Source organism: Corvus brachyrhynchos, unplaced genomic scaffold, assembly GCF_000691975.1.
Source record: "Corvus brachyrhynchos isolate BGI_N302 unplaced genomic scaffold, ASM69197v1 scaffold28, whole genome shotgun sequence".
Classification (NCBI taxonomy): domain Eukaryota; kingdom Metazoa; phylum Chordata; class Aves; order Passeriformes; family Corvidae; genus Corvus; species Corvus brachyrhynchos.
Genome location: NW_008246058.1, coordinates 4,836,535 through 4,851,391, shown reverse-complemented (window position 1 = coordinate 4,851,391; position 14,857 = coordinate 4,836,535). Strand labels below are relative to the sequence as shown.

General features: G+C 39.8%; 1 protein-coding gene across 1 annotated transcript in view; it reads right to left on the bottom strand.

The window, feature by feature from the left end:
• SNTB1 (syntrophin beta 1) overlaps window positions 1-14,857 on the bottom strand; it is a 76,316-nt gene that overhangs the window by 53,368 nt on the left and 8,091 nt on the right. Inside the window, exon 4 of the mRNA XM_017746048.1 lies at window positions 2,049-2,267. Coding sequence (XP_017601537.1) covers window positions 2,049-2,267 — 219 coding nt within the window. The remainder of the gene's footprint in view (window positions 1-2,048; window positions 2,268-14,857) is intronic.

Below are 14,857 nucleotides of genomic sequence, written 5' to 3'. Positions count from 1 at the left end.
TCCCACAAGGCTGGTATGACATTATCCCTAGCCTGCACTGAAGAAATCACTGCACTGGAAAACTCAGGCTTTCCATGCCCATGCTTGTTCTTAAATGAAAATTAGTTCAGTTGTAGTCCAAAGGAGCCCATTAATGGCCAACATATGCTTTGGCATCCTGCCAGCAAAGCTCTCCTAAAGCCATCCAGCAAAGTGACACCATCAGTTACAAAATCTGTGTGTGTCAGGTCACTGGGTTGTGAAACAGAAGTGTTACAAGCATGTAAGGGCATGGCTTAGGCTCTGCTGTGAGTGAAGATAATATTATTTTTGTGGAATCAGATTACTATCTTGGAATGCATTCCAGTGGGAAAATGCATTGTAATAGCATTTATACTGGGAAATATGAGTTCCAGTATTCAGAACTGTTAAAAAAACGCTGAAACCAGTAAAGATGCGAATCCATGGGGTGCTACTACAATGCTGCAGCTAGCACGAGGTACTGCAAGCTTGGATGGAAAAATCCAGCTTAGACTGCACTGTGCTGGACTACAGTAAAAATCAGAACTCACTCTTTGAAATGACAGCAACACAAAATGAAAACCATGATAACAAGCAATATGACTCTCCCACACATTACTTCCTAGTAACCCCAAAGAACACACACACTTGTAGCATACTTCAAAAAAGTCAGCTCCATTGCAGAGGTATCATGAACAATGAGTGTGTGTCCCTCTGAGTCAGTCCTAGCTCTCAAACCAACTGAGGGCCAGAAGAGCAACAGAAGGTGAAAACTACAATAAAGTAAAAAAAGGAAGGGCAAAAATTATGAGAAAATGAAGTCAATGAGTGCAAAGTATAATTACATTGTACTGATTCAAAAAATGTGACCTGTACGAGCACTTTTAAAATATACTCCATGGCAAAGACAAACTCTCAGACAAGTGGAACAGCTGTCAAACCTTAAACTATACAGACATATGTGGGGAAAAAAGTGGCCAGTATCAATAAACATCTTGATCTAAACTGAGAAAAACTGCTAGGATTGTTTCTGGTTTAAAATTGCAGTTCTGCAGCAGTCAGTTACCACTGACTATGGTGGTAACCACCTGGTGAGATGAAGAGCCGAGGCAAAGTAAAGCCATACTAAACAATAAAGCATAGAGGGGAAAAACTAAAAGGGCACATAAATATAAAAAGGAAAGATGGAAAACTACACAGATACTAATAAAGTCTCTGAATTGCAGTCCAAGAGATTACAGAGAAACCCATCCTTCCCAAGCCACTTTCTGCTCTCCCCTCTTCTCCTTATCCTTGTCTGCAAACGAAAATGTAACTTTCGTTTATGCCTATATGTAAATGCTGGGAATCAAAGGCATTACACCCAGCTTCTGAGCACCACAGAAAAACAAAAAGGCCATTATTTGGATGGAGAATCAGTCTGTATCACTGATTTGACTGTTCCCTTTTTTGTTAGCAGCTGTTAGAGCAGGGATCAGGGAGTGTGTTGGTGCAGTGCAGCTGTTCCACATATGTTATAAATAAGGGCTGGTAAAACCTCATCCTATTTTTAACATTATGAAAAAACCAAGTCACAAAAACTCTCCATTAATGCCTTGTAAGTGGAACTTTTCTCCTCTTCTTGACTTTAATGTCCAGAACTGAATACTCAAAACAGACCATTCTTAAAACAATATTCACCAAAAAAAGGAAAGAAAATGCAATTTAGTGGAATCAGACTTAGCCAGCCTGGAGGATGTAACCAATTACTGTCTTTTCCTTCAGAAGCAGACAGTTAATCAGGATGAAAACAACCCCCTGAGACTCTATTTGCAACAAAAGTACTGGATTACTGCATTGAAGTTTCTCTAGCAGAACCCAAAAGCTGAGCGTAGCCTCACATGGTTCAGACACCACCACTCACCCCTCCCAAAGTGGTGCTCACCTCCCTTGCTGGGTTGCTGTGTGTGGCCAGAGCCCCGCTCCTGCTCACCAACCTCAATGCTGAAAAGGTCCACAACCATTCAACAAGAAAGTGAAATCCCAGCCCCAGGCAAATCCCCACTCACCTGTTTTCGGGGTCTGACACCGCCATGTTGCGTGTCACGTAGCACATCTTGAGGGGAATTGTCTTCCTGTCTCTGTGGATGGAGAGCGAAAGCTGTGACATTGGGTCAGCAGAGGCACAGCCCAGGCGCGGAGATTCGGGGGGAGGCGTCTCCCACCCAATCTCTGACACGGGGGAGCCTTTCTTCACATAGGGGGTTGCTTCTCTCATGTATTTCACTATGGAAAAGAGAAAAAAAAGATGGAAAACAATAAATAAATGAATATTCAGGAGTTGCATCCCCATGTGAGGTCTCTGGACTGGTGTTAACCCTCAATGCTGTCCATTATATCTTCTCACCCAGCATCCCAGCATGGGAAGCTGTGCAAATACAGAAGATGAAGAAGACCCTGCTGCCAGGGTCAGTATGGTACTATGAGTTAAACGAGGGAAAAGACCAGAACAGGAAAAGTAAGAACATACAGCCAGTGTAAGGTTACTTTCTCCCCCCCAGGAGGGCCATCCCACCTTCATATGACAGTGGGTAAGCAGTCATGCAACAATTGCTTCATACAGAAGCCATGAGCTGTCTGACGTACAGGGATGTTTTAAAGAAAGACATTCAACCAAGTGACAGTGAACCTATTATTCCCCTATCTAAAATGTTCCAGCAATACTTCCAGTGCTTCCAACTCACATCTTGCTTCTGATTCACACTTGCCTGTGTCCCACCACTAATCTCAACAGCTGTTTCTGCTTGCTGGGAAGCAGTTTTACCTAATCTACTTGCACATATATATATGGAGTAAACAAAAACCAATTCACTTCTTAGCCTCCTCTTGGGGAAATAAAATTAAGTTTGAGCCTTTTGTGAGAGTGTGAAGGTGTCAGATTAGATCTCAGCCTCTTCCAGGCTTTTTTCCAGAATGGATAAGAAAAGTAAATGTAAAGATTCTGAAATTATCTTAATGTATTAAAACCCAATACCTTTTTTACATGTATACTTCATATTCACCTCCTTATGCAGGCAAATACTGCAACATTTTTCTCTTGCTTTTTAGTTGTTTTGGTAGTTTAAGCTCACTTTTGCTTTTGCTATTGATGTGCTTGTCAAACCTGCCACTCACAGTCTCCTTCCCCTTTACAAACCTGACAGAGCTCAGACAAGACAAGACGTCCCATTTAAGCACCCTGGTTAAAACAATATTCCCCGTGCACAGATCTGTGGCTGCATAACTGGCTGCTGCCACTTGATTGTAGCCACAACTCAAACAGCAGTGACATGAACTAAAAGGGCAGGGGCACCGTGAACTTATTTGGGGAAGTTATTAAAATGCTGTGAGAGAACATTCAAGGAAATGGTGCAGATCATCATGTCAACTCAGCTGAAGAGGCTGGGAATAACTGAAAACCAAAAAGGTGGGTAAATTACAAAAGGGCATTGTGGTGAAGGATGTCAAGTTAGGGAGAGCCAACTGAAGTTTTTGAGTTCAAAATGAAAGCAAGAGAAGTATTCAGAAGAGTGGAGAAGAACAACAGCGTTCCTGTCAAAACCACAGATCAGGTGATTAACTTCAGCAGCACTATTTTCAAGGCACTTCATAAAAATTTTACCAAGAGAGAAACCAGTGCAAAACCAGAATCCAGGCTCTGTGAGCACTTACTGCTACTTTTTTTCTAAAACACCTTAGGGCCCATCTTGCCATTGTTCGCTTTCTCCTTTTCAAAAAATCTGTTAACTTCAATCACAAGGACTTCTGTGTTTAGGTATGTTATAGGATATTCCTCTGTGAGAAGGACCATCTGTGATTTATCAGAAAGGCTGTCCTACCCAACACTCATGTTTTTATTTCCTCGTCCGATCCTATTCTGAGTATTTTTTTAAATTAATTTGTTCCCTTCTCAGGAACGAATTGGCAATTCCACCAGGCTTCCAGAAACTATCCAGACAAAAAGAGTTGAGATTGAATTTTTTTTTAAACATTTTTAGACATCTACCTGAAGTCCATTATCTAAAAACCTGCATCACCTAACTCCCAAAACCAGTGCTCATCCTTGGGTAATCCAAAAATCACAGGATTTTCAAAGGTGCTGAAAATAAGCAGTTGTTGCAAGCCTCAAAGACAGTGGTTTCAGCAGTCGGCATCTCACTTTGGATGTACTCATAGCCTTAGGGAAGCCAAGAAACAGAACACATCCAGCTGTGGTGACTCTATTCCTGCTAACTGAACAAACACGACTCTGTCGTTAATTTAGATGGGTGGAACAGTTAAAGCTGTGAAAATCACATTCAACCACAAGTTTTGTTCCCTTTAAAATTAGAGATTAATGATTAATCTGTTGAAAGAAAGTAATCCAGTCAGTTTTTGAACCCTGGTACAGTGACATGCCAGAAAATGCAATTCCAAATAAAAGTCCAGGTCTCAATAGTGTAGCTATTTCATCTGTGCTATTTTTGTCCTTTTTCAGTTGCAGCTATAGGCACTCAACCTTGACATATTTTAATTAAGAAAAGGAGAGAGGGGCCGGGAGAGGAAGGAAACTGAAGTAAAAAATTTGGCTGAAAACCTAAGCAGGAACACAAAATGTGAATTTAATTCCCCAGAGATGGGACAGAAGAAAAGAGCCAGCCCTTCCATGTGCCAAAAGCCAAGTTTCCATGCGACGTACTGGTGAATTCATGGCAGGCAGCTGCAATGCTTCACAAAATCCCATGAAAAAGGAAGCAGGAGTAGGGGGAGAACAGAAACACAACCCTCTTTCCAGGAACTGAGTCTCAAACACAGCAAAAGCCAAGAAAACTACCTTGAGGATGTACATCCTATGAAAATTCCTTCCAACTTCTGAACTCACAGACATCTAACTTCTACTACATCTCAACAGAAGATGGTTGCTCAGCCCCAGAGATATGAATAAAGAGCTATTAATGCTGATAAACTGCTAACACAATCTTCATATGAAATTCTACAGTAGAATGAAAAAAATGAAGTGAATACATGCTCACCATTAAAAAAAAAAAAAGAAGTATTTTTTCTTGCTTCTACTAATAACACCCCACTTCCTGCTAAATACAAGTACAGCTCTCTGGATTCATGGCTGAATTCTGCTGAGTTTTACAGCCCAGACTTTATGGCTGTTGCATATTCAGGTGCGTTTCATATTTTAAAAGCCCCTGAATGGATACATATAAAAGCACAAATGTAATATGGGAGTGGAACAGGTGGCAGAACTTGATCCATTTATGTATTTTTTTGTTATTATTTAAATTTCAGAGCCACTGCTTTCCATTTACTTCATCAGCATCTGTAATTATATGTCCATAACCACAGCCCAGTTTATGAATTTAGCTGAAATCAGGCACACACTGTTCAGATGACTCATAAGTTTTATCAGCAATTATTTCCTATTTACCTCTAAATTCTGGATGCAAATACTGCAGAACATGCTGTTTTATAACAATGCACCAGCAACCCTACTACATACACAGCAATTTAGGGTGACCCCACATGTCTGCATTTTGCAGCCTGTTCACTAACCAGTTCTTAATCCACAGAGTAAAAAACAAGTTGCTACCAGTATCTATTATAGGCATAGTTCTATTCCACACTGCACTATCTGAGATTCATGGATACAGCAAAGTTAAACTGAAGTTATACAATTCACTTCCATCATCAAGTTTTAAAATCAGAAAAAAGATGATACAGTCTATTGGACATTAAAGCAATAATGTGGATAATACTCTGTTTTCAGAGCATTACACTCAAGAGCTAGATTTCCTTTTGGATACAGTAGCACAAATTCAGGTACTGACCATAAAAGAAAGTGACTATCAAGAACACTGGGTTTATATACTGCCAATGAAACTACCTAATGAATTAAAACCTCAAAACATTTAATAAATGTAAATAAAGCATGCCATTGTATAACAACTCTGAATTATGAATAATTATTTTATAGGCATGTATACATGCATATATATACCTTCAGAGTATATACATATGTCTAACATAGATGAAAATATTAAATATATATTTATAGAAAAATGCCACAATCTTTAAGACCATCAAAATGTATTCTGCAAACAGAGAAAACAATATGCAGGGACTCAGAAAAAAACTCTCATAGTTTCATTATTATAACTCAATTTACCGACAAACTGTAAGTTTAGTCAGGAGTTGTCTAAACTCATTTTTTTGATGCTATAGTTCAACTTCAGATATCCTTATATCAGTACTAATTAATGATCCATACCTTTTTGCTGCACCACTAATAAGAAACTGTGGTCAAGCAATTAAAATTCCAATCTCCAGAGTGCCCCTTCCCACAAAGGGAAGAGGCAATCAAATGAATTAATCCACTGATATGCACTGAAATATTCTGGATTTATTTTTTGATCTGCAAGACAGGCAATGTAGCTTCCAGAAAAGCACTTCATTTATACGGGCTTCTGCCAAGTCCCAAGACTCCACAATTAATCCTTTGTTACTGTTCACAGATCTTTTTTGAGGGGAAGAAGCAGGCTTTTAATGAGAGAAGTACTACAGACCAACTTGGTTGTATTCTTGGCCAGACTCCTTTCTGAGAAATCGGGACTCTTCTGACACATTCAAACTGTTTCCTAGGAGGGAAGACAAAGACCACTGAGGGGAAGCCTCAGTGAGAGGAAAGCTCTTTTGTTACTATAGGAATGAGGACAGGATGTGTAGGTTTACAATACGAAAGTAAAAGGAACAACATAGCCAAATCTACTTGAAGACAGTTGATCAAGGAATTCCCCTTTGCAGCAGAAAAGCACAGAGTGTCCTCTAGCATGTTACCAGAATTTGCCTGCTAGGCTTTATGCGAGAGATCAAATTTCCTCTGAACTCAAGCCAACCAGATGCCTTATACTGAAGACCTGTATAAAAATGAGATGAGCTGCTGGTGCCATCACCAAAACTAAGATCCAAAGAAAAGAGTTTATGAATCAGATCATCTATATGAAGATGTGTCACATGATCCTTTCAGCAGCTTTAATGTGGGCATAAAAAAAAGCCAGTCAACAATCCTGCTTGTCAGTGTTTCCACTACATTTCCTACAGAAACATCAGTTACTACATTCGGATAAGTAATATCCATTAACATCATCTACTTCCCCCCATGCTGAAAGGGATTTGAAATAGTAAACCTCTTGATCTGCCAAGAGCATCAGATCTCCACCTCTGGGAGATGATAGAAATTAATTAAAATAAACACCTTGTGAGAATAAAAATCCCCTTTATACTTCGGCCATTTCTTACACTGTAGTGGGACTGTGCTCAGTTTCCCATTTTCTGCTGTTTTTAAAGTAATTCCACTGAATTCAATGTCTTGTCTATTCATCTCTTAAAGAGACAGGCTTGGATCTAAATCGTAAGGGGCCGGTTTTAGATCCTTTTTAAAATACATTGAACTTATTATACTTTTATATGGAAGACAAGAATGAATGTTTTGAAATAATAACTTCAGAAATATCCAGGCGAAAAGCACGCCTTTAAGATAAAGTTTACCTGAAAGAAGCGTCTTAGCAACTGGTCCCAAAAGGTGGCTGGTAAGCAATCAGGCTTCAAGTTTGAGTTTTCAATAGGGTACAAACAGGCTGGGTTAAAAAGATCAACAACTGCATTTTAAAACTATAAAGAATACTTCACAGTGTCCTTTTAAATTTGCAGCTGCTTTTATAGAAAAGGTGAAGCTATGTTAAGCAGGGCTATAAGCACCATCACACACTTGCACTCAACAAATGAAGGCAGTACCTTCCAACAAGCAATTTTGTGTTCTTAAGAGAATTTCTTTGTCAACAAGGTAAGAAGATTTGCAGTCCTGGCCCCATCAAACAGGAGAAAATGGGACTAAATAGGCTATACTCAGGAAGCCATGCAAGGGTGCAGTTTGTGAAACCTGAATAGGTCACAGTCATCAGCCACACTGTGTTATCTATATCAGGTTTCAAAAAACATAACTCACCACCAAAAATGTCTTAGAAGTTAAGAAATTGCAGGAGAAAACCCAGCACACGTCTTGGCTAGAGCAATGGGCAGCTCCTGTGGACACTTTCTCCTTCCCACTGCACCAGGGGCCTCCACTCTGATTTTAGCACTTGTGAAGCTTACACATATAATGGAGATTACATTCCCAGGCCATCCCATGCTTCTGTATAACACCAAAATTTCTTCAGTAACTTATCCTCAGTTTCTTTTCCTGAGACTCTGCCTATGATGTGTGCTGATTCAGCCACTGATTCCCTAGGTCTGATGTTCCCCTTTAGCAAACACTTCTTCAACAGTTTCTGAGTTTCCTCAGCATAAATGTTTTCTGGGGAGGGAAGGCTTTATGTGCCATCTTATGCAGCATATCAATTTTGTCAACTGCAAAGCCTCTAAATATTAATCCATTTTCATTCCTCCACAAACCCATGGTTTTGTACTGCACATAGAGCACCATGAGCAAAGCACACAACTCACACCCCACCAGCCTGAAAGCTTCACCTCCAGTCAGCACTTCCCAGCCACTTCTCTCTGAGGTCACTTGGGGCAGGTCACTACTAACCATCCCCTTTCAGCTCCTTTGTGAGCTGTATTTCCATGGTCTAATAATAAAGTCATGCTGGAAGTTAACTGCACGCATGCTCAAGGAAGCAGGACGAATTTCAACGCTGGGGTGAGATTTTTTTGTATTTCTGTTCAAAACAGATTAACAGAAACTAAACAGATACAAACTTGTGTTACACAGGATCTCAGTGGAACCAGAGGCTGGATCAAAGGTCAAATATGTGACATCAGCACTTAAGCTGATGAAGTGATTAAAAACAGTCACAGGCTGTCAGTAACCTGGTACACACAAATTGCAAATTGGTAAAGTAATAATAATAGTAATAAACTAAAGGCAGACTCTTTCCAGTTGGTGTTTCTCAATACTTTCCATTATAATGTCCATTACTCATGCCTAGTACACTGAAAGTGCTATAGTTTCCTTCAAGTAATTTAGTTTATTTTAAATTTCAAAGTCTCTGTTTCAATCAATTGGATGTATTCAGTTCAGAGTTTTGATATGTCACTATGGATAACTGCATGAATTCTAGAGTCAAGGTCCCATAAACTATTGATCTATCTTTCAAAAATTTTATGTACTGCAGCAAAATAAATGCAGATACATCTCTCTCTTCATAATCTGAAAAACAAGTTTTAGCTTATAAAACCCAGAAGTACAATGTTTGGTTAAAAAGAAGATGCTTATAGCTTGATCTAGGAGACACTGATGCTATCTTGAAGAGCTTGTACTGAAAAGAAACAGGACTCAGTGGAGAATAGGGAGCAGCTACATTGGACAAGTGTCTCTTCTCAAATAAACTACAAATTGATAAAACTACTGCCAAAACCTGTAGGCTGTAGCTATCTAACTTACTACATTTTTAAGTAAAATGTGACACAGCTCATTTGCTTCATTGTTATGTGACACTGAACTCTACAATTAGAACTACGCAGATCTTTCATAATGGAAGTGGAAAACATCTGAAACTGGCAATTTGGGAGCTGAACATGGAAATTAGCAGTCGCATTTTGAGAAAAAGCATTGTGGGACCTGTGAGTCACTCACTGATAACCAAACTGGAGCTTCTGCTTGTCCCCAAGGCAGAATGTTTCCTAAGTTTAAAAAAAAAAAAAAAAAAAAAAAAAAAAAAAAAAAAAAAGTGGTTTTAGTCAAATGATACTAGGAGTAGGTAACCCTACTCAAAAGTACAACAGAAAAATATATCTTCATGTAAAGCAGAGAAATGAAGTGAAATACATTTCTTCAATGGAACTGTAGCATTCAGATTTCTAAGGGCCATCTCCTACCCAAAACTGACACTATATTTTAAAATCTTTTATCTAAATCTCAGGAATAAGTTGATTCAGAATTTCTCGTGTGGTGCTCATGCTTGTTCCCTGCCTCTGTCAGTATTTATAGATCCCTCTCCCATCACCCACACACTCAGATGGAATTCAAGGTGTCTGGCATTGCCAGCATGCTATAATTTTTCTATTTACATGAGTAATCTCAAGTGTCAGAACAAATATTTCAACCGCTAGTGATTATGTGAAAAATACATAAGGGTATTACGGTTTCAGAGGATGCTGTTATTTTAGCAGTCACACAAATCATTAAGTAGTACAGGATAGACTGAAAATGGCACTCACTGAGAGGGAAATTATTATGCTGTGTATGCTTGTACCTGTTTTACAGATGGCTAAACTGACACAGGCAAGTTAAACTGCCTCCCTCAAAGTCACGCAGTAAGTCAGTGATGGAGTTCTCAGCATTAAACTTAATTTCTATCTTTATGACTTCTCCTGTTTAAACAACTCAAAGAGATCCTAGTGCCAGTGAAAACTGGATTCTCAATGCTCCTCCCTATGAGAAGACCTTTGAAGATCTTCTAAGATCTCCAGGATTTATTTTGAAGAGCAGGGCTGCATTTACTAGCAAAATTTCCGTTCATCCTTTTCATTCTTCACTGGACAATACCAAGAGCTTTGAACAAACTCAGGGCACACATTCAGCTAAGAACTTGATGTAACTCCTGTGGCTGGGCTGTGCACCAAAAGGCATCAGATCACCATACAAGTCCTTGTTTTTGGGAATCCTTTAGTTTGAAACCTCACCAACAGGACAGGCTGATGGCCATACCCAGAACACTACAGAGCCAGAGATTATGGATACTTATCCATATAGGGAAGAGAGGAAGGGAGGAATATGAACACTATTTAAGTTCAATGGCAAAGAAACACAAATCCAAGGAGGTCCCCAAAGTGTTTATGGGAAACTTGGATGAATGTTTCTGATCATGGGCATAATGGAGTAACTCTGTTTTTACACAGCTCAAGACCACCTTTACCTGGTTCTGAAGTCCAAGCACAGCCTCACACTGCCTCTGCTCTACCAAAAGTCATTTACAAGATGACCCAGCAGGAGCGTGGCAGACCTGGAATGAGGTTTGGCTCTACACCTATTTCCTGGCTCATCTACAGGCCAGCAGAAAACTACCTGAAGCAGACAGATTGTTGCTCACTGAGGCACTGGAAGGGAGAGAAGAGCTCACATGACACCACCCCTTGTATTCCAAGGGGTAAAGGAAACAGGACTGTATGTGCAGGAAGGGTGATGAAAAGAGTCAGACAATGAAACTTTAAGCCATATCTTTGTGCCTCGGTTCTTTGGCTCCCAGTTGAATGGAGCTCTTTTCTCCCACAGATTATGGTTTTCTCTAGGAATGAGCCTCTAAAAATCCTATCAACAAACTACAACAATCAACAATTAAAGAATAAGCGCACTAGTCATTAGCATAAAAGATTTTCAGAACCACCTGCACTTTGAGCAAGCATGGGAAATTCTCAGAACTGATGCACAGAAAGAGACTGAGACTGAAACTCAACTGTGCTGCCATAGGACCATGAATGGCAACATGTGCTGCTCTTTGCATCTCAAAGTCTCTTACCAAGATATCAGCTCTCCTCTTCTCATCCCCCAGGAGCTATAGTTACTGTATCTTAAAAAATGCCAATGATCTGGGATGGAATATGGTCCTCCTGGAACTTCAGTGCATAATGCAATTTGGGGTGAGAAATACTTGGGAGGAGGGGCAGGTTTATTACTTTTAAATAGCATCATCTAAAACTATTCTACAGACAGGATCTCAAAAATGAATTAGTGAACACAGTGAACAAGGGAAGCAGTGAAAATCCTCATAAAAATACTGATTTCAGAAACTGGTTTTTTTCCATGAAATGGTTTTGTGAAGTGCTTTTAAAAATACATCTTCATTCAAATTCTTTTCTTTCTCTACAAATAAAACAGAACTGTGAACTGACATTTTGATTTAAAATGTCTTTTTAAGATCAAACTCCTTTTCTAATAAATATTGCATAGAGTTTCCCAGCATCCATTTTGTCAGCTGGAAAATTTATACAGTTATGATTCTATTAGGTTTCTTGCAGTGGACTGGGCATTTAATCAATGAGAGCAAAGAGCATCTAAATAGGGTTAGGCTGCAAATTCCTTTCAGTGCGAAGTTAAATCCCCATTAGCTTTGAGCCATAAGCCTCCATGGGTTTAATATGCAGCTTAAAAGATAACTCTGTGAGGGGTCATGGCTCTTTACTGAGGCACAGAAAGCCTATTTCACAGATCGCCCTGCAATAATAATGTAAATATAATCCCGTTTCAGTGGACACTTTATCCTTCCAGAAAACAAGCTATGTTTTCTGTCCCAGAAAAAAAAAAATCACATCAATCTACATTTTAAGGGTAAAGTAATTCCCTCCTTCATTCAAGCCCTATTACAGAGAACTACTGCATCTGTCCTGGCCCTGTGCTGATGCTGGGGCCAGCAAAGTCCCCCCCACCTCTCTGGAGGGCAAGACAGGTTGCTCTCAGCAGCTTCTTTCAGCAAGTGAAGTTGACTCGGAACATCAAAGCACTTGCTAAATGCCAGTTTTGCTAAATGCCAGTTTTGACTGTTTCAGGTTAGGTCAAAGCCAGGTTAAAATAGTACAACCTATTGTTTTTCAAAGTCTGCAAACTGCCTGCCAAGTACTTTTTGGTCAACTAGAACAAGAGGCTGATAAGAGAGGTTGGAAAAGAAACTGGCAATTTCAAGCTGAGCTTCAAAGGGCTGTAATAAAATGCAACCCCCGTTCAAATCATCGCAGAGAAAACCATTTGTTTAATCAGTGAGAAGAATGCTAATTTGTTTGTACCTCAAATTTATTTGCCATTTGTACTACTGGAGCCCTTACCAAGATTAGCGAGGAAGCAGTGCATGACAGCCTCAGATGCTATGCAAACAAAGCAAAAAGCTGGTCCCCTCCCAAAGATCTTAGAAATCAAGTACAGGTTAAAAGACAATAGGGACATGACAAGGAAATAAGCAGGCAGAAGAGCCCATAGTAAAAATCATGCATGTATCTCCCCGTGTTGTTACAGCTGTATTGCATTCCCTGTAACAGAGACAGCAGTAGCAGGTGCTGTTTGTAAAAACACTGAAAACACGTGGGGAAGAAAAGGAAACATGAGTGCGGTGATACAGTTGCTACGATGCCTTTACAATTAATAGCGGCAAGAATTTTCCGTGTTGCTATCACTGCTGCTTCCGAAGTAGGGATTCCATCAAGACATAAACTTTCAGCACCACCTCAGGCATAAAAGGTTTTCACACTGGAGCTGTAGCTTGAATTCTACAGTTGGATATAAATATAGATATAAAAGCAGTTGTCCAAAGCAAGGACAGCTCAAGTGACTGGGAGCAGTTAGCCAGATGAGGATGCCCAGCAGAGACTGTATGGGCGGGCAGGCTGGCCTTGAGGCACATATAATGAAAAGTCCTCAATACACATGCAGATTAACAGCAGCTCTGCTAAACCTCACAGTCTCTGTCTCAGCCTCATATGTTCAGGCCAATTCACACAAAAGGGGAAAAAAATACCACACTTGTATGTCTGTCCTGTAAGACCTGGGAATAATCCTGTTGCAAAAGTAAACAGGCTTGCAAAGCTTGCAGACTGAAAGCAAAGGATAGTACAAGTATATGCTTTATTAGTGTAACTGGTTTTCTTTATGCTCCAGTGTGGGAGTACCTTTGAAATGAGGAGCTGAAAGCACAGCTTTCTCAGCCAGATCGTCTATGCTTTTACAGAGGCTTGGGGATACACAACAGGGATAACTATCTATTTGAGGCTTGTTTGCTTTATTTAGCTCAAGGGCAGGTCTCTCTTGCTACTTGCAGAAAGCACTATCAGATTATATCAGTGCTGCTGCTTTTTTTTTTTTGCCTTTATCTTTTTTTTAACAGCAGCAGCACTGATGGGCACAGAGAGGGAAAGAATGTATCAAGAACAATTTCTGCCTCAAAAGGTCACTTAGAATTTCTGCCAAAGTCACTGGGTTCATCATCAGTGGGAATTAGCTCAGGTCAAATGGTCAAAGCTGAAGGTATGAATAAGAGGCAAAGAATGGGCAGTGGGAGGAAAACTAACCCTGACAGGTAATTGCATGAGAAGCTGTTGAACTCCAATTCAACATGAGATATTCCAAATGGAACCACTGGAAAAGAGCTTTGACTTCAGCTTCAGTGCTGACACCATACCTCAGTGCAGACTGCAAACACCAGCCTGTCTGTGTCCCTACAGTCAGGGTGACTCTTCTCTCATCTTGCATACCAGATAAAGGCTATCAGAATATTATCAACATATATTTATAAAGAGATCAATCACATAAATAAGCTGACCTTTGGGCTTCTTGCTATTGTAGGTGTGTGGTCGAGTTTTTAAAGGACAAGTTTGAAACTCTGGATTTCAGCAAATATCAGAATCTGATAATTCAGTATTTATACCATACTCATCTACAACTCTTTAAAGACCAATTCTGCAATTGTGCCTCTTGTAGAGGCTGTAAGAGGCTGAAGTAAAGTTGGTGACAGATTGAGAGCCTAAAGCAAAACTTTCGAGCAATATAAGATCAATCTGCCTGATTGGTTATTGAATCTAAGAAAAAAAGATGAGGATATGGGAGAGGATTTTAAGCTAGCTGGTGGCAGAGGTATGTCTGTGACATTCACATCTCTTCCAGCAAAGGGAGTGTTAGAAACTTACTCTGGTGGCCCACTAGTTATCCCAAGTTAGGAGTGAGAATAGTGGAGGGCTGTATACACTCTTTGTTCAACAAAGGGTTATTCTGTAGCTCTTTAATTAAATGCATGATAGAGAATGTACAAGCCTATCAAGTGCAAAGAGGGCAGACCAGTCCTGAAGTTCTGAAGTGCCAGTAAATAGAGTA